Source organism: Asterias amurensis, chromosome 14 (genome assembly GCF_032118995.1).
Source record: "Asterias amurensis chromosome 14, ASM3211899v1".
Taxonomy (NCBI): Eukaryota; Metazoa; Echinodermata; class Asteroidea; order Forcipulatida; family Asteriidae; genus Asterias; species Asterias amurensis.
In genome coordinates, this window is record NC_092661.1 from 6632875 (window position 1) to 6653807 (window position 20933).

The 20933-nt window shown below is 38.9% G+C and overlaps 1 protein-coding gene across 1 annotated transcript in view; it reads left to right on the plus strand.

Annotated features, from left to right (window-relative positions):
• Positions 1 to 1900: 1900 nt before the first annotated feature.
• The window catches only part of LOC139947210 (sentrin-specific protease 6-like), a 156775-nt gene continuing 137742 nt past the window's right edge, over positions 1901 to 20933 (plus strand). The window contains exons 1-2 of the mRNA XM_071945079.1: positions 1901 to 2058; positions 15009 to 15114. Coding sequence (XP_071801180.1) covers positions 2037 to 2058; positions 15009 to 15114 — 128 coding nt within the window. The 5' untranslated portion in view covers positions 1901 to 2036. The remainder of the gene's footprint in view (positions 2059 to 15008; positions 15115 to 20933) is intronic.

The following is a 20933-nucleotide window of genomic DNA, read 5'->3' on the forward strand; positions in this document are numbered from 1 at the left end:
CCTGACTTTGGTAACAGGACTGTACAGGAGCGATGTGTTTGGCTTGATTCCAGTTCACTACTGATGATGTGGTCGTGTTCGTGTGAATGTTTGATGATGGCTGATTTGTCGAGATGTCCCAGTCTTCAGAGCTGCGCTCCTTGATTCTTGTTGAGATGTTGCGTCCGGTTTCCCCGATGTATACTTGACCGCAATCACAAGGAATGCGGTAAATGCCGGCTTTGTCTTGAGTATCTTGCTTGTCCTTGTGTGGGTGGAGTGATGCTTGAATATTGGTTGGTGGTACTTGAGCTTGAGTTAAGATACTTTGAGCTTGTGAGAAGTGTGGCAGATGGTATGGGAGGGGATTGCAGCCTTGAACTCTGATCGTTAATCATGTGAGGCTTGTATTGGGTTTGCTGAGAGAATGAATGTCTTGTATCCGTTGAGTTGAAGCATAGAGCAAGTTCCCTTGCTCTAATGGTTGAAGTGATGTATTGATTGAAGCGAGGATGATGGAATGAAGGGTCTATATGGTGTCTGTTGTCTTGCGGTGTACCGTGTGAGCTAGAGTGCCATAAGCTTGCGTCTTGTACTTGCACATCGAGGAAGGAGATAGTGTTGTTTTGCTCTTGTTCCATGGTGAATAAAGGTGGTTAAAACACGGGGGACATTTCATGTGTCCCCTGCCCTTGAATGGGGACTTACCCCTTAGCTGCCCCCCCCCCCCCCCCCGCCGATTGACGCATTCTAAGATTTTTTGAGATTTTTTCTTAAACCCTCGTATCAATATTATTATAAACATCAGCTTGGTGATTCAATTATCACTTTTTATTTTTACGCTTTATTACAAATATTAAGGGGAAATTTCCTTATTAAAAATAAATAAAAATCAGATTTAAAAGCTAATAATTGTTCACACTTTTTATTTAATTTTTATTTATTTTTGTTTTTGGCAAATTACCATGGCAATTTTTAAAATGTCATTAAAAAAATTGTGAATAAAATTAAGACAACTGCTGGCTATGGAGTGATTACACAGAGTCTCACAGAACACTTGCAGTCACTGCAGATATTTCTTCCACGTATGGCTTTACCGGGAAACCATTCTTTCTCGTTTGCCTTGAAAACAGGAAAAACTCAAAACAAATGGGACCAGTTGTTTGAAGTCATTGTGTGGTGTGAAAATTCAATGTCCATCAAGCTTTAATTTGAAGATAAATAGGGCATCGGTTGATATCGCATCAATATTTTTTCCCAATTCAAAGAAAAAGGCATAATACCGTGAAAACTAGTAAGAGGAGGATACACAACGAACCGTTAAAGACAGTGGACACATTGGTATTACTCAAAATAATTATTGGCATAAAACCTTACTCTTTAACGAGTAATGGAGAGAGGTTGATGATATAAAACATTGTGAGAAACAGCTCCCTCTGAAGTGACCTAGTTTTGGAGAAAGGAGTAATTTTCCACGAATTTGATTTCGAGACCTGCAAGTTTAGAACTTGAGGTTTCGAAATCAACCATCTAAACGCACACAACTTCGTGTGACAACTTCGTGTGACAAGGGTGTTTTTTTCTTTCATAGTTATCTTGCAACTCCGACGACCGATTGAGCTCAAATTTTCACAGGTTTGTTATTTTATGCATAATATGTTGAGATACACCAGAGAGAAGACTGGTTTTTGACAAATACCAATAGTGTCCACTGCCTTTAAAACTACATCTCACAGCGTGTCCGAAACGACGACTTCGGCTACAGCTACGTCTAGATCAGCGCGTCTACCAGTGTTGAAGAATAGCAGACGCGCGCAATCTAGTCGTAGCTGTAGCCGAAGTCGCCGTTTCGGACACGAGATCTGAGAACCCCCTTCCGCAAAAGGGCGCCCTCAATTGATAAACTCCCATACAACGACACCATCCATGCTACCACCACTGACTGTCACTTTTTTATTAATATTAATATTATACCATGTTGGTACTTCCTCCATGATTCACCAAAAACAGTTGTCCTTTTGATAATGCACTGAACTTTTACTTCAGATTGACCAAATATGAATTCATCTCTCATAGCTGGTAGGTATTGCACTTGTTAATTTGATTTATTGAATGTTGTATTTGTAATGTATTTTCGATCCCCCCATTTTTTTGGTTCATGTTTGGTGGGCGCTAGTTCAGTTGTTGCGATAAACGTAACCCTCCTCTCCTGCCAACGGTGGTGTTCATAGAATTTGTGTCATGATTTTCGAAAGTGGTACAAATTGAGCAAATCTGTTGACAAGCTGTCGAAATTGTACGTGTTTGACCATTTCACCCTTTTCATTCGAGCATGCTTCGTAACCCTCCGGCTACTCCGCCGTCGGCACAGGAGGGTTACGTTATCGCAAATAGGTGAGTGCGCAATCTCTGAAAATGGCCTTTTTTGTAATTCGCGCAAGATGCTTTTTCTTACGGCGCTAACTTTGTTTCAAAATTTGCGCAGAGGTAGCTCGGGAGCAAACGGGGAACACTGCGCGATCTTTAGTGCTAGTCTATGTATCGTAGGAGGTCCTGTTTTCGCGGTGTCCCTATTATCGTTGCAAATCTTTTACCTCTCTGTGCGCGATGTAAATAGTCCCAAGATAAAAATTGTGTGGTTTTATATGCCAAGCAAAGAGTCTCCTCTTCTTTGACAAAAACTTAGAAACATGTAAGGCTCCACTGGTCATTTGCACTTGTAAATGCAAAAAGTTTGGTATTTTAGGCATTTCTACAAGGTACAAAAATATGTCATAATGTTGAGGCCATATAAAAATATTTGCCCACCGAAAAAGTTTCATCAAACGCTATTTCAATTTACAATTCATGATGATCAAAATCATGTGACAGAATGTTTTGCTGAGCATTCTTGAAAAAAAATACCGAGGCTTAAAGAACCCATGTGCCTTATATCATTTTCTAATATTTTTGGAGATTTTTATTTTGTAACCCTCGTATCAATACTATTATTTATATCAAAATTTAAACATCAGCTTGTTGATTCAATTATCACTGTTTATGTATATACTTTATTATAAATATTAAGAAAAAAAATAGAACAAAAATAAATAGAAATCAGATTTTGAAGCCAGTAATTATTCACACTTTTTATATTTTTATATTTTTTTTTATTTTGTGCAAGTTACCATGGTAATTTTAAAAATTTAATAAAAAAATATTTTGAATAAAATGAAGGCAACTGCTGGCTATACAGTCATACACAGAGTCTCAAAGAACACTTGTAGTCACTGCAGATGTTTCTTCCATGTATGGCTTCACCGGGAAACCATACTTTCTCGTTTGCCGTGAAAACAGGAAAAACTCAAAACAAATGGGGCCAGTTGAAGTCGTCCAAGATCGGTGTGTGGTGTGAACATTTCAATGTCCATCAAGTTTTAATACATGTTTGCATACTTCGTATTAACAAATGAAGATAATTAGGGCATCGGTTGATATAAGGCATCATTATTTTTTTTCCCAATTCAAAGAAAAAGGCATAATAGCGTGATAACTGGTAAGCAGAGGATATGGTTATGGTACAGGCATCTTCTTTGAATTTTTTGAAATATAGACTGGTTATTACAACAACCTCAAATTTGGTTAAAAGGCGCAATAAAGATAGAAACTCTGTAAAATTTATCGAGTGCTTGAGCTCTGTATGTTTCCACAATATGATGGTATGATCAGTATATCGTATGAGGTCCTGTTTTCGAGGTGTCCCTAAAATCGTGGCAAATTTTACCTCTCTGTCAGTCTGTAGTGCGCGATGTAGACAGTCCCTAGATAAAAATAATTGTGGTTTTATTTGCCCAAGCAAAGAGTCTCCTCTACCTTGACCAAAACTTAGAAACACGTAGTCGTAAGGCTCCACTGGTTATTTGCACTTGTAAATGCAAAAAGTTTAGTATTTTAGGCATTTCTACAAGGTACAAAAATATGTCATAATGATGAGGCCATATAAATAAAATTTGCCCACCGAAAAAGTTTCATCAAACACTATTTCAGTTCACAATTCATGATAATCAAATCATATGACTGAATATTTTGCTGAGCATTCTGGAAAAAAATACACAGGCTTAAAGAAGCCATGTGCCTTTTATATCATTTTAAAATATTTTTGGAAATTTTAATTTTTTAACCCTCATATATATATATCAATATTATTATTAATATTAAAATTTAAACATCAGCTTGTTGATTCAACTATCACTGTTTATTTACACGCTTTATTATAAATGTTAAGACAACAAATAAATTAAAAATAAATAAAAATCAGGTTTAAAAGCCAGTAATTATTCACACTTTTTATTATTATTATTTTTTTTTTTATTATTTGCAAGTTACTATGGTAATTTTTAAAATTTAATACAAAAATATTTTTGAATAAAATTAAGACAACTGCTGGCTATAGAGTCATACACAGAGTCCCAAAGAACACTTATAGTCACTGCAGATGTTTCTTCCATATGGCTTCACCAGTGTGGCGGTTTCAATTTTCCGCCGTGTTCAGTTTTCCGAATGACCTAATACGGTAACATGACGTCATGCGATGCCTGTGCACAGCAAGCGAAAATAGTCAATTTTTAGTGCCGTATTGAGTCATCCGTAATACTCTCCGGTAGCTGTCATGGCGGCGTCCACGAGTACAACGAGCGGTGAACACGTGGACCGTATGAGACAATTTGGTGTGAAGACCAAGCAAATTATCCTGTATTTTACCAGTGGTACAAGCAGTGTGACCTGCTTAAAGTTGTACGCATGAAAACGTGTAAAGATAGGGCAAGAGCATGTGACTAAACAGAAAGAATTGTGATAGAAACAATTTGGGGTCTCTGAGAGAACTACATAACCTCGCCAAGGTACTCGCGGCGGGGTATTTTTGTCTTACTACGTTACCCAGAAAACTGAACACGCCGGAAAGCTAAAACCGTTCGAACAACGTACTGAAATGTCCGGCTACGTCACCCGGAAAACTGAACACGGCGGAAGACTGAAACCGCCACACCCGGTGCTGATGACGCGTACCGCATAGACTTACGTGCTACTGATACGCGATTGCTTGGTGTGCATTTGACGCGAGCGTACGCAATACAGAGGGCCATAGTATGAACTTGCGTTTCAAACCGAGTTTAGGCTGGATTTCCCTGAAAAAAGTTGTAAACATGACATTTTAACAGGTCAACCTCAATGCCCAACATTTGCAAACAGTCATATGGATTATTTATGAAGTGTTGATTCACATATTAAGGCTACAATCCCGCATCGGGTCATCATCTCATGCAAATTTATAAAATATAATTAAGATGGTGCAGGCACTGCCTCAAGGTTATACCAAAACGTGTACTAAAAGCAGCGGGTAGCACGTTAACTTCCGCCCACGGTTTGAGAAAGTACAAAATTACAGTTTGGCGCCCCCTACTGTCTGTCTATAGGTTCTTAATGTGTGTGATATAGGCCTAAGGCATCATTATTTTTTTCCCAATTCAAAGAAAAAGGCATAATACCGTGAAAACTGGTAAGAGGAGGATACGACGTCCGTACGTGTGTGTTTTCCGGTTCCATTCGTGCGCATGCGCGTAAAGGATCCTTATGTTGTGTCATAGTACAACGTTGCTATTTATAAACAAAGCACCAGCCTACTTACAACATTGTGCGACAAGGTCACAAAGATTTGACAGTTGCAACGGCTGAAAACACGTATACGGTGGCCTTTTACCGCTTTGTTTTTTTAAAATCATTTTTCGCTAATTACGTGACATTTTGATGATTTTTTTTTACAGCAACCGTCTATAAAAACATTATTTATGATTCTACACCCCTAAATTGTGTAAATGGTGAGCCGGTGTGTCCCTTTAAGGATAGTTCAGTTAATTTTAATCTTGCAGTGATCATTTAAAAAAATATAGTCTGCAAAAACAGTACAGAGTCTAACCTGTATTTCCGTTATTTGTGTAATGGCACGAATTTGCGCCGTCGCCAGATTTTATTTTCCGTGCAAAGCTTGCAGAAATTCCTGCCATGGCACAAATTGAAAACTACGGTAGTTTATGCGGCCAAAATGCCTTACCCGCGGGACTTGTAACGTGTCTAAAAATGATCTACGCACATAGACTCCCTTAGTTGCCGAAATTGTTTTATTTCTACCGACAGGTGCTAATTTTATTATTTACAGTCGTAGTTTCGCAGATATTTTCAATGGAAAATAAATTGCTGAATAAATAAATTTTGGGAACATTAGGCACCTAGTTTGAAGTCATGATGTTCAGTTAACTTTTTTTTAAAAACTTTTAATGACTTGGCAAATAAAATATTTCTAACCTAGGTAGTCTGTCTCCACATGTTGTTTTCATTGACGAAGCGCTGTAACATTATGGCCGACGCTGAGAAGACCGGTGCGTACAAATTCTGACAATTCTACGAAAAACGACAATGCACTGAATAATGGAAATACGGGTTAAACCCTGTGCTGAAAAAAATAAAAAAATAAAATTAAAAAGTAAACCTGTTCTGTGGTTATGTATAGGATAATGCCAAGTTGCGCGCCGGTGGTACCCATGAATGGCGCGCTCACTAGGCCTGGGCGAATTATTTGAATATCCGGTTAATGGCGAATAGGTTTTCCTATCCGTAACTGCGATGCCTTTTTTTTCTTAACCGGATATCCGCATAGGGCACGAATAGCTATTTATAAACCGGATAGTTCTGTAATTACAACCAAGTAACCGGATATTCTTTAATATCCGAATATCCGCGGACGTCGGGCGACAACTGATATGAATGTTTTGTCTGAATCCTTATGAAACTTCTATTAAGACAGCATAAAACAGCATATATTAAGTATTTAACTATGCTCACCTCCGGGAAGAGTTAAAATAATGACATTTCCGACGTATTTTGTTCAAAGATTACAAAAGTTTTCCTTCACGTAGAGTCAATCACGATCAAAAGAAAAAGCAAATCGCCATCTTTAAATTAGATCCGGTCATTTTTATGAATGAACCAAGTGACTCTGTCTAAAACTAATATCAATCCGCCAATAAGATCTCAATCACAAACGAACAGCGCCCTCTAGCGGCAAAAAAAACTATTCGAATATCCGATTAATTTCGGATAGTTGGCCAGCGGTATCCGAATAACAAAATTTCACTATCCGCCCAGCACTAGCGCTCACCGAGGGCATTATGCCACTTAACCCACACCTGGGTCGGGCTATTGTTGAAATCACTTTATTCTTCTTCTATTTGGAGTGGTGTCCTCGGTCAATTATATTACGGCTGAGGTTTCTCCAGGTCTTCCTGTCCCCCATGCATGTGGATACTTCCCCGGCTGTCACAAATCCAGTGTCCTTTTTCAGCAGATCTACATAGGTCAGATGGCCTCGACCTCTTTGGGCTTGACCTTGCTTGTGCTTGGGCTCCCAGAGCACAAGCTTGCTGGCTGGAAGCTCAGGGTGGCGATAGTAGTGCCCTGCAAACCTCAGTCTTCTAGCACAGATTTTGGCGCTAAGCTTGGAGAACCCGAGATAGAGGTCTGTGTTTGATATATGTGACCCGCTCTAACGAATTGAGGAATGTCGAGTAAATTTCATTTTTGCGTTTATCATAATAATTCCAACAAGCAAATCTTAACATTTTAAATAAAATAAAAACCAAGATCATACAACCTTCCTGTCTGAAATAATGTGGAATTTTCGACGACCTTCACGCTTAATTTTACGACCTGTTTTGGAAAACATTAACGTCAGAAAAATTAGTTTAAAAAAAACGCGACGTCTCACTCATTAAAATAAATTTTGTTTACGATATGAAAACATCGATTTTTAACCCCTCGTAGTCAGACAAACAAAATTACAAAAATCTCCAAACAACTCAATGAGAAGTTAGATTATAAAGTGTAGACAATTTCAGCAATAAATTTGATAATCTTTACCTGAAGTTTTAGAGCCATTTGCGTTGATATTTCCAACTTGAAATGCGAGTTTTGTTCCGTCAAGTCAAAACACAGCTGTCACTGCTGTCACTCATCGTTAGCATCAACCCCCACGGGTATACTCAGCTTGAAGACCATGGAACATTCGCAATTTTCCCATGCATGTTTCTCATGATTTTAGCGATATTAGTTACCCAACATGAAGTTTAACTGAAAGATTATTCCTTAAGCATTCAGAATTATTTGGGTTTGAAATAATTCAACTTTGAAAAACCACGAAACAATGATGAAAATAAAGTAGCACTGATTCAACAGTGGCCACAAAGAGCTGTAACTTCAGGTGTTTACTCATCTTTGTACACCATACATTTCTCATGCTGTGAGTGCTTTCCAGGCCAGAGCTTTCCTAACTTTGATATCCCTGCTTGTGTTGTCAATCCATGACCCAAGATATTTGAAGTCAGCCTGTCTTTCATGTTTGTCCCCATTGATTGCTTTGAGGCATGTACCCTCATCATCCGTATTGTATGCCATGTACTTTGTCTTCTTGATGTTTAACTGCAGACCCACTTTTTGACATTCAGTCTCCACCCTGTCAAGAAGCTCTTGTGCTTGACTGATTTGCTCTGTAAGTAGGGCAATGTCATCTGCAAAGTTGAGGTCTGTAAGTACAGTAGGTCCTACTCGCCTGCACTGTCTGGGGTTGATTATGAATCCAAGCTCCTCCTCTTTGCCGCAGACAGCCTGTCTCATAGCATAGTCTAGGAGGATGACGAAGAAAAAAGGTGCTAGCGTATCACCCTGAAAGCACACCAGCAGATATTTCAAACTCCTCTGTTTCATCGTCAGGAGATACTACCTTGGCCCTGGTGTTCGTGTACATGTCGTTGATGGATTGGACAAGCCGCAGTGGTACCCCATAAGCAGCTAGTATTTTCATCATATCCCCCGATGTATGGAGTCAAATGCCCTCTTAAAATCTATGAATGTTATGACTGCTGGTAGTTTCCTTTTCTTTACTCCTTCAATGATCCTTCTTAGAGCTAACACTTGAGCTGCAGTCGACCTGTTTTCTCTATAGCAGGTCTAATTGTATTGAGGATCATTTTGTTGTAAAGTTTAGCGATAACTGATGACAGATTAATTCCCCTGTAGTTGTCTGTTTTACGTAAGTCCCCTGATTTAGGAATATGTTTGATATTAAGGACCACTGCTCTGGTTTCTGCCTGCCCATATGTGCCCGGTTGCACATGTCCAGTATGTCGCTATCCATGTTGCAGAGCTTAAAGTCACCTGGAAATAGATTTTTTTTTCTTTCAAACATAAGAGTATGGGCTTACGAACAATAAAACAATTTTTTTAGTAATTGTTTGTCACGATTTATATGTTTAAAAAATATATAAAGTTGTTTGGGGGCTGACTCCGCCTACCCCTTTTGTGACGTCAATCGAGGCAGACTTTGCCTGCAATGCGTATAGTAAACACACGTGCAAAGTACATGTACGTCCAAGTCGTGAGTTGGTACATTTCAAAAAGTGTTTTTCTGCTTTCAGCAGCAATAGAATTTTTGAAACGAACAAACTCACGACCTGGTCCGTACATGTACTTTGCAATTGTGTTTACTCTACGCATTACAGGCAAAGTCTGCCTCGATTGACGTCACGAACAGCGCCCTCTCGGGTCGGGGTCTACTCTTAAATTTGTAAATAACATAAGAACTTATTGTTTAAAACCTTAGTTAACTGTTTATTCACATTCCATTCATCAAAACACATATATTAGTAACAAAAGCTTTATTTTGAAAAAATACCACTTCCAGGTGACTTTAACTACTTCAGGAGTTATTCCATCTCGTCCGCAACTTTTGCCTAGTTTGAGAGATTCTTTAGCTTTCTCATACTCCGAGATGCTAAAGATTGTCAAGCACCATTGATATGTCGTCGTCAGCCCCCTCCACAATAGGAGGAGTTCCTAGCAGTTGACTAAAGTGTATATACCAAGCCTTGATCCTCTCTTCGCTTGTGTCACCCTCGAGTTTCCCAAGGTGATTCCTCCTTCTACCAGCAACTTCGTTGATAATGCACCACGATTTGCTGAGCTTTTGATTGGCATGTGCAGATTCCACTCCTTTAATTTTCTCCCTTATTTCTTCATGCCTCACTTTGTCGTAAGTTTTGTAGAGTTTTGACTTTGCCACCTTTAAGAGCTCCTTGCTGTCATCACTTAGGTCGTTAACAAAGATCTTGTAAGCGTTTTCCATTTGATCCCGGGCTTCCACGATTTCAGGATGTTTGGAATGCTGTTGACGTTTTCTTTTCTTCTGTAAAGGAACATGTGTTTCCTTAGCTATGTTGTTTGCATGGATAAAGCGCTCTTGCGATAGAGCATTCATCATCATAGCCTTGCTCAAGGCAGTCGCATTATTCGCTCCGAAAAGACGCAGCTGTAAACCCACCCGCCGTATACCCTGTGCATGGTGTGTGCGATCACACCGAATGACCAACCCGTATACACACTGTCACATCGCACGAATACTGTTCACACAAGTCATCGCACTCGTACACCACTAACCGCATGCGGAGGCCGTCAGGCCGACAGCCTTGTCGGATCTGTATCTTCCAGTTTTAATGTGTTGTATTGAAAAAATTCCAATAGTGGACGAAATTGGGGGGGGGGCTCGAGGATATGCTAGTATGCAGCTCATGAATATGTATATCGTTCGTCAGACCTATCAGACAACACAGGATGCGAGGCAAATGAATTATTCATTTTGACGTCCAATCACGCACTTCCCTTATCACGACCTTTGGACCCTATCATGCGTCCGTGGTGGTGGTGTGTGAGGTAAACATGTCTCGTCTTTCGCGGGCATTATGGTAATGAGCTGACCGTGGGAACTCTTCGCTTATTATAGTAATAAGTTCAGTGGCTTCAACACAGATCCTACAAGGCTGTCGGCCTGACGGCCTCCGCATGCGGATAGTGTACGGGGGCATCGTGTCGTGCGACGTTACGCACAGTGAATACGGGTGGGTTTTACGCACAGTGAATACGGGTGGGTTTTTATACAGCGGCGGTCTTTTTTCGGAGTGAATAATTCGACTGCCTTGAGCAAGGCTATCATCATCATCAAGTATTTGGAACCTGTTTTTTACCTCCACAGTAGATCTTTGCTGGAGTTCAGTGTTACTTGAGAAAGCTTTCCAGTCGTATTTCGGCTTCCTTCCACGTGGTGACGGTGGAGATCGAAGACTGAGTCTAACTCTCATAGAAACAATCCTGTGGTCAGAACCTACATGTACGCTTGAAAAGCTGCTGTATGCTTCAGCATTCATGGCACTATTTCTCCATTTTCTTCTTATCAGGATATACATGTAGTCGAGCTGATACCTGGTGCCTAAGGGGCTGAGATGTGTCCACCTTTTGCCAGGGCGTTTAGAGAATAGTGTGTTCGCCGCGAGCAGCTCTTGTTCCTGCATCAGGTTAACCAGATATCCTCCATTTCGGTTAGTTTCGTCATGGAATGGGTATGCCACATCTTCCTTTCCTAGACGTGCGTTGAAATCACCAAGAATCACTAAGAAGTTATGCGCAGGTACGTTCTTGACTGCTCTTCCTAGATCTTCATAGCATTCGTCTGTGTCTTCAATGTTGCTCGTGTTCGTTGGAGAGTAAGCAACTACGACTGTTGTGACAGGATTGCCAAGGAATGAGGCACTCATTACCCGCTTTGAAATTGAAGTAACGCTCTGCAGGGCTTTACTGGCTCTAGGACACATCATGATGCCTACTCCTCCAGTTGCTGCCTGTGCTTCATTCCTCCATGCAGATGAAGTAACCAGGGATTGCCCCAGCACTTTGCTAAACAACAGTGTTTCCTCATGAACAATTCTGTGTTCCTGAACTCCCAAAATTCCAATGTTTTTGAGTTTGAAGTTCCATGCTAATTCCTCAGCCCTAGAAGCTTCTCTGATTGTACACTACATTCATAGTTGATATTAAGATAATTTTCTTACACTTAATAAGTTTTGCTTTGGATTGAGCGTATAAATCAGACACACCCCTCCCCAGGGGGTTTAAGGATGCATCATCATGAAGCCTCTGCTGGCCTATGCCATCACCATCCGCATGGTTCCTGCTCACTCCCGGAGCTGGAAGTATAGGATTTGTGATAATTGGTTTCATCATTGACTTTCAACTGCTGAATAATACCAGGGGTCGCAACTCCTCCTGATATAGCTGCTGGCCGTTGGGAAACCTCCTCGACCGCCCTTTGCTACAGGTTTAGGAAGCTGCATACATGATGATAAGCTTTCTCCTTTCCCTCTGCAAGAGAGTGCAGCCGACTCTCCCTACTCAGGTTGCTGTTGTCCAGAGCTAATGAGTCCCATTTACCCGGGTTTTATATCAGAGTTTCCCTCTCCTAGATGGGCTGCCCTCCAAGGCTTGCGAGCCCCACCTCCCTAGAGCTATCTGGTTTAGAGGCTCCAGAAACCCACCTTCACACCTCTGCTTACTGTTCGCAAAAGGGATCGCCATTATTTGCACGAATGGCGCGATATTGTTTAATTTTTGAGTCGATTGTTTGTGTGTATTACGTAAGCTTTTTCACTCCAGGTGGGCTACCTCCCATGGCTAACGAGCCCCACCTGCGCAGGTTTGAAATCAGAGTTTTCCTTCTCCTAGATGGGCTGCCCTCCAAGGCTTGCGAGCCCCACCTGCCCGGAGCTATCTGGTTTTGAGGCGCCAGAAACCTGCCTTCACACCACTGCTTACTGTTCGCAAAAGGGATTGCCATTATTTGCACAAATGGCGCAATATTGTTTAATTTTTGAGTCAATTGTTTGTATGTATTACGTAAGCTTTTTCACTCCAGTAAACACTGCCGATGGTGCTTAAACATGGTACATTGACGAACGACATTCAGGAACTATGCTCGTTCCTTCGACAGTGGCTGCATGGATCGGGTGCGAAAGTGGCAGCAAAGTAACAGTTTATCGCTCAGTGAGCGTTTTATTCATTTTTGTTTTGGCATCGATGCAATGCAAAATTTGTGATCGGTTTTTCACTGTTCTCTCATGACCCGATTGATCTCAAACTTCTACAGGTTTGTCAGTTTATATATATGGTGGATTACATAAAGTGCTTACACTGCCAGCAAATTTTTTGCAACAGAACAAAGTCTGTAATGTTCCTTTAACTTATTTTGTAATTTACATAATAATAATAATAACAATAATAATAATAATAATAATGCATTTATAATGCGCCATCTATCTAGTGTACAAGACCCTATTCCGAGGCGCTGAACAACAACAACAATATTGTGTATACTTGTATTTGGCCAGTGGATGCCAAGTTTCTATGTTATTTAACATGGACAATAAATAAATAAATCTAATTTAATCTAATCTAATCTAGTCTAGTATGGACAGTTTCACCCATTTGCACAATGGGTGAATACTGAATAGTTCTCTCTGGTTGTACCCAGCGTCATTCGTGCAAAATAATGGAGCGATTTAACAATAGCATGCATCACAGGTCACAGGTGTGGGTTAAGTATATTTAATTCAAAAATAGCTTTAAAGTAAATCACAAGGAACATTCATTGTTTATACTACAATGAGGCCCAACACTGCAACAGATAAAACATTTTCAGTAATAACTGTTGTTTAGATAGAAATTTATACAATAAATGCCCGCTGCATTTATTGATGATCTGCTGGGCTCATACAATCCTCCTGGCAAATTCCAGTCTTACAATTCTAGCCTCCTTATTGAGCCCATATCCAATCATTCATGGGGAGACCGATTCTAGCCTCCTTATTGAGCCCATATCCAATCATTCATGGGGAGACCAATTCTAGCCTCCTTATTGAGCCCATATCCAATCATTCATGGGGAGACCAATTCTAGCCTCCTTATTGAGCCCATATCAAATCATTCATGGGGAGACCAATTCTAGCCTCCTTATTGAGCACATATCCAATCATTCATGGGGAGACCAATTCTAGCCTCCTTATTGAGCCCATATCCAATCATTCATGGGGAGACCAATTCTAGCCTCCTTATTGAGCCCATATCCAATCATTCCTGGGGAGACCAATTCTAGCCTCCTTATTGAGCCCATATCCAATCATTCATGGGGAGACCGATTCTAGCCTCCTTATTGAGCCCATATCCAATCATTCATGGGGAGACCAATTCTAGCCTCCTTATTGAGCCCATATCCAATCATTCATGGGGAGACCAATTCTAGCCTCCTTATTTAGCCCATATCCAATCATTCAAGGGGAGACCAATTCTAGCCTCCTTATTGAGCCCATATCCAATCATTCATGGGGAGACCAATTCTAGCCTCCTTATTGAGCCCATATCCAGTCATTTATGGGGAGACCAATTCTAGCCTCCTTATTGAGCCCATATCCAATCATTCATGGGGAGACCAATTCTAGCCTCCTTATTGAGCCCTTATCCAATCATTCATGGGGAGACCAATTCTAGCCTCCTTATTGAGCCCATATCCAATCATTCATGGGGAGACCGATCTTTTTCACATGCTGCACCACCAGACCACGTCTATGGAACAAATTGCCTGCACTAGTTAAATCATCCGTTTCTTTGACCCAATTTAAAAACAACTAAAACACATCTTTTTAAACAGGCATTTGATTCAATGGTTTAATTTATGTTATTTTTTGTGACCTTTCAGGATGTTTTCTTAAATATTGCATTTGTGTTACTATTGTATTCTATACCACATGTTCTAGATTTCTCTCAACTTAGGTTTACGATTTAATTTGTTTGTTATTGTATATTATTTTAATGCCTTTGTTTGTATTTTAGCGCCATGAGCACTTTTATGGATTTGTGCGCTTTATAAGTTTTTATTATTATTATTATTATTATTATTATTATTATTATTATTATTATTATTTTGATGTAATTTTAGACTAAAAGTATTATTTTTGGCTTGTATTCCAAGATTAAGGTGCTCTCAACAAAAGCTGTAATGCATGCTTTTTATGCTTGATCTCGATGTGCAGTGGTTTTCATCTTCTGTCTTGTTTTCCCTACAGCATTAAACGAAGTGGATAGAAATGTTGGGGAGCAGTTCAAATCAACATCCACAAATGTTAGTCCTACTGGCACAGATCTGAAAGTAACAAATGCTAATGAAAACGGGTAAGTATAGCACATGACGAATTTGCATTTAAGTTATTTAAGGACTTTTAAGTTACTGACCCAAGCAAAAAATCGGGTGAAAGGGCAATCCAACTTTTTTTTTGGGGGGGGGGGGGGCCTTAGAATATTACAAAGAGGTAATTCCTATTGCATTTTTGTTTGCCAAAATCATTGAATTATACTCAGACACAGTTATTTGCTAACAGACACCATTTCTGAGATTTCGGTCACAGCTTAAAGCTGGGTTTGTTGCTAGTCAAAAAGATTGTAATAAAATGTATTTTTTGGCAAGGAGCCGGATGCCAAACACAGGGCAAACCGTCTAAACATACACACAACCACCTGCATGTGGACAAACAAAACATCCATAAAATACAACTTTTCACATTTAAAATGGACGTCTTCGCCCATCCAACCAACACAAGTTGTGGCCACCCAAAAGACGAAACCTTGTCCTTCCAATATGGATTTCATTTTCCATATCCCATGAACATGTAATGTACTTGTTTACAACATGTACAAGGACCAAACCAAACATACCACGATAGGTCACCTGACCATGTTAGACTGAACATTACATGACCTCCACAGAAAACCACACACACATAACGCACCTTGCCTAAAATTACAAACAAACATTTAAATAGGCCTATATACCCTAAATTCCCCCGAAATGGAACGCCTGAGGGGATAAACTTGACTTATTATTAATCTACATGTAAGTTGGTACAGAGTACACCCCTATTAACTATACAAAGTTAACAATTAAAAGTTTCCCCATGTTGGAACGCCCGAGGGGATAAACTAGGCCTAACGAAAACGAAAGGCGCTATTTACTAATAAAATGACAATTGATGAATTACATACTGTATTGTAACGATGGCATAATTCTAATTCCCCAAGTTGGAACGCCCGAGGGGAAAATGTAAAATAGCCTAGCGAACTGAAAGGCACTATTAATAATGAATATTATAATATTTGGTATATGATAAGAATGACAAGTAACTTTCCCCGACAGCCTAGCCGCCATCATTAATATTCCTGTCATTTTTCAGCCCCAAAATTCCAAATGCGCAAAGCGCGCCCCAAAGAAAAAGACAGGCGAACAACAAATGCAAATCCTAACGCCTTACTACAAAATACCAAAACCACTACTTGTGCCGAGTAAAAATCCCAGGGCACAAATTAAAAACTTTAAAGCCATTGGACCCTTTCGGTACAGAAAAAAAGAAAAAAGTTCACAGATTTACAAATAATTTACAAGGTTTACAGAAGGTAATGGTGAAAGACTTCTCTTGAAATATTAGTCCATGAAACATGTGAAATGCTTTACTTTTTGAGAAAACAGTAAAACAATATAAATTCTCGTTAGCGTGAATTACGGAATTGGTTATAAACACATGTCATGACACGGCGAAACGCGCGAAAACAGGAGTAGGTTTTCCCGTTATTTTCTCCCGACTCTGATGTCTGATTGAGCCTAAATTTCCACAGGATTGTTATTTTATATATAATTTGTGATACACGAAGTGTTGGACTTGGACAATACTGTTTATCGAAAGTGTATAATGGCTTTAAACCGACCCTAACCCCCCAATACAATTGGTCAAATCCTGACAAAAGGCCCTGTTGCCCGCCACTGACAAATGAATCCCATCATACCTAAACAGTGACAAATCTGTCCATGTGAACTGGGGACGATGAAGAACCTCACACCCAATTTTTTCCGCATGAGCTCAAGCAACCTGATTGATAGCCTTACATGTTACGCTGACCTTCCATGCTTTTCTGCGACCAGGCCCCAAAATAAAAAAAACGAGGAAGACTGGTTGACTATTGACCCTGGCATAAGGGAAGTGTACACGCAACCCAGACCGGACCTGCATAGGGGAAAACATGGAGACACTAATAAAACAATTAGCCATCTAGGCTTATACCTGGCAAAGCACACAATGCCACTGGTCTAATGTAAGCCAGCACATCATTGGACCGCCAACGCCCCATCTGCTGTATAACTGGAAAGGGGACCCCCAACTCAAAAGCCACTGTAGCTGCACCTATCCGAAAGGAGTGAGCTCGTGTGCATTGTTCTCTGAGCCCGCAAAAAGCGAGTGCTCTCTTTAGAATGGCATTAAACTGATACCGAGTGAGGGGGCGGGCGCCACTGTAATGACAAAACAAAACCCCCGGGCCCTGTGGACGAACCCCAACATATTGCCGTAAAGTTGTTACCGGACAATGCCCACATCCCTCGCAGCCGCCAAGCGAATAACTTGCAGACTGCCTGATTGATTATTTTTACTACTGCGGAATGAAATGAGCACCGACCCACAGTCTGCACCCAGTGAGCTAAATGAAACATCAGAGAATTGTAAAATCGATTCTTGGACCCTATTAGCGGAATTGACGGCAAACTCCCCCACCCTCATGAAACAAAAAAATTCCCCTAACATTGCAGCATGGAACAACAACCGTTCATACTGATTTACACAAGCACAACTTAAAATAACAAAACCAAAAACAAACACCAGAAATTAGACAAGCAAATAAATAAATAAATAAATAAATAAATAGTTAATTAAAAAATATATATAAAAAGTATTAAGAAATAAATGAATAAATAATTAGAAAAGTACATGTAAAAAGAAATAACGCAACAAATAATTCAATATATGGATGGATAAACAAAACAAAAAATAGGTCAATAAATAAATAGACAAATTGATAAAACAACAACACAAGCAACGCAAAAGTTAATCAAACAATCTCATTTTCCAACATAAATACTCTTACAACAATAAATGGATGATTAAATATGAATAAAGCAATCAAACAACCAATCAATTAATCAACAAAATAATAAATAAACCAGAATTAGACTAGCAAATAAATAGCTAAATGAATTTTAAAAAATAATATTTATATTTTATTTCTTTTTTACATGCACTCATCCATCTATCTATCCACCATTCATTCACTCATCCACTCAATCAAATTGTATAAAATATAATTAAATAGATGAACGAATAAACACATAACAAACAAACAAATAAGTAGATGTAAAAAGAAACAAAGTAATAAATATTTCAATGTATGGATGGATATATATGGATAAACAGATAAATAGGTAAATCAAGTATGTAAATTAATAAATAAATAAAATAACAACACAAGCCGGGAAATGTAAAAACAAACAATCTCCTTTTCCAACATAAGTACACCCCCAAAAAGGGTTAATAAATATAAATAAATCAATCAATCAAACAATCAATCAATTAATAAAGTAATAAATAAGTAAACAAATAAACAGAAATATAGAAAGGAAGATGAAAGGAAATAAAAGAGGTCAAAAAAAAAAAAAAATAATAATAATAGGTTTGTTGAGATTGAAGGTCAAGATAATGCAGATAAATTGTTACAAAAAAAACATTCACAGTATCCAGAATAAGTGAGTCTTGAAAGAAGTTGTTGAATGTTTGTTTTTTATTATAAAATTCTTTTCCATTATTCCAAACCTATAATTTGTTAATCCCGTTCATACGATTTTGTTTTTAAGGATCATTACCTTTTATATTTGGTTTGCGGTAACAACATGTGTGTATCTACTTGCCAGGTAGAGTTTTTTCTTAGAGAACTGTCTTGCTTTAAATTCTACTGCCGCGGAGTAGATTGTTCGGGTGTCAGCATGTTCGGGAGACTTCTTAGTTCTGAAAAGAACTGTCCTGCTTATTAACTATTACCTGGGCGAATGGTATAGAAATAGGCTGGGACTACTACTTTAGCTTATATAGGATTGTAATTAACTGTACTACCGCGGAGTCAGTTCTTGAATTGGTCTCTCTGTTTCAACTAGCTTGCTCCAGTCATCGTCAGGAGTCTCGAGACTGATCATTACCTTGTTTTCAAGGATCATTATTTTTGCTTTACAAATGAAATAAACGATTTATTTCAAACTTATAATTTTGTTAATCTCGTCATTTTGTTTTTAAGGATCATTGTTTTATTTGATAAAAGAAATAAACGAAACAGACACATGAATGATATTTTTTCTCGTTTGGTCGCCATGAAAAGGATGGTTGGTTTTGTTGGTTCTTCAAGATTTAATTGAAGCTGTATATCAGGTCGCTGGTGGAGAGAAAATACACTGGATTTCATCCTTATCTTCAGACTTGTAGAAAAAACCAACAGCACATCTTTCAGCAACACCAAAGCGCTGTGAATGGAAGAACCTTGTTGACTTATGCTTCAAAATGATGCCGATTGTCATGTTGACGGACAAGTTGGGGTGGTTGAACATTTTTGACAAAATCTTCGCTGAATCTCTTTTAAGCTTGCCCTCTGAAAACAAGCCCAGAAATATAAATTATTATTACAACAAGACCCTTTTTACCATAATTACAAACCCTATCCTTCTATGATTTTAATAAGATTACGTTCCCATAATACTTTTTAAGGCAAACAAAGCACTTATCAATCACAAGTCTAAAAAGAGGCAAATACAAAATTAAATTATTATCCCATCCTTTAATAATACGTTAAGCCTAAAGCACACTTTGAAGCTAATTATTCTCTACAATAAAAACCTTTGAAGTTCATTCACCACACAATAGAGGTTGGGTGAATGACGTTTGTATGAAGCCATTTACTGTCAATCGTTTTCGGAACAAATACCCGGCCACACAGAAAAACGTTTGTACGACGCCGACGTCTGTTGGACCATGGACCGATTGTTGGAATGAAAGCACAGTCATGGGGGGTCAACACGTTCGGCATTGTTGGAATGAAAGAACGGTCTGGGGATTGCGGCATTGTTCAAACAAAAATATGGTCTCAGTGTCTGAATAGCCTTGTTTGACCGCATTATTGAGTAAGGATTCTTCACACAAAGACAGTTGATTTGAACTGGACAAGAAGGTATTTTTAATTTACGCAGTGATCATTAAAAAAAAATCAATCGTCAGCAGACAAGGCGCACCGAAAGATAAGACGCACAGATGTTTTGTGGGTCTAAAAAGTTAGGTAAGACGCAGGAAAATATGGTACATGTTGAGTACATGTAGGAGGCAATGTAAGATTGATATTAAAGGTGAAAAGTGGCGATCGTAGAGCTATCGATTAGAGCACCAACTTGCTCCATGTATAGAGAAGCCTCCCTGGGTGCAGACATGTTTAATATGGTGCATGACTACAGAACGATTTTAATTTTAAAAAGAGAACATATGGATGCACACGACGCTTGCAGTTTGTAAGCTCATCAACAGATTGTGCTTTCACATTTGCTGAATATTTGGGTCGATGATGCATAGAAATGAACAAACGCACTATCATGCAAAAAGGCCGAACAACAGCTGGGCATTTCCAAGCCAAAGTGGACATGACTCAAAAAAAACAAATTGTGCCTACATGTTTCTTTACACTTTCTTATTATTCCAAACACATGCCAGGATCAACTTCAAAATTTTTTTTAGGATTTGCTTCACAGTTTGATTATAATAAAATTATTTGTTCGGAAGTGCATTTTTCAGTGGAAAAAAAACTTTAAAAACTTAGATTTTGTTCAAATGGGTCCAATGTTTTCAGCATAAGCCATGTAAGCAGTTTTCAATAAAAGTAATTACATTTTATATCCATGAAATATGGTGTACAAGAAATATTCATCCAATTTTAACCATCACCCTCCACTTTTCCTTTCATCGCTTACCTTCAGATACTTTAGATATAGTATAGCATGAGTTACCGAAAGATACATTTTTTAATTTTACTACAAAATGGTGACACTTTAATTGATGCCAATTAATATCTATCTTCTATCATTGGTG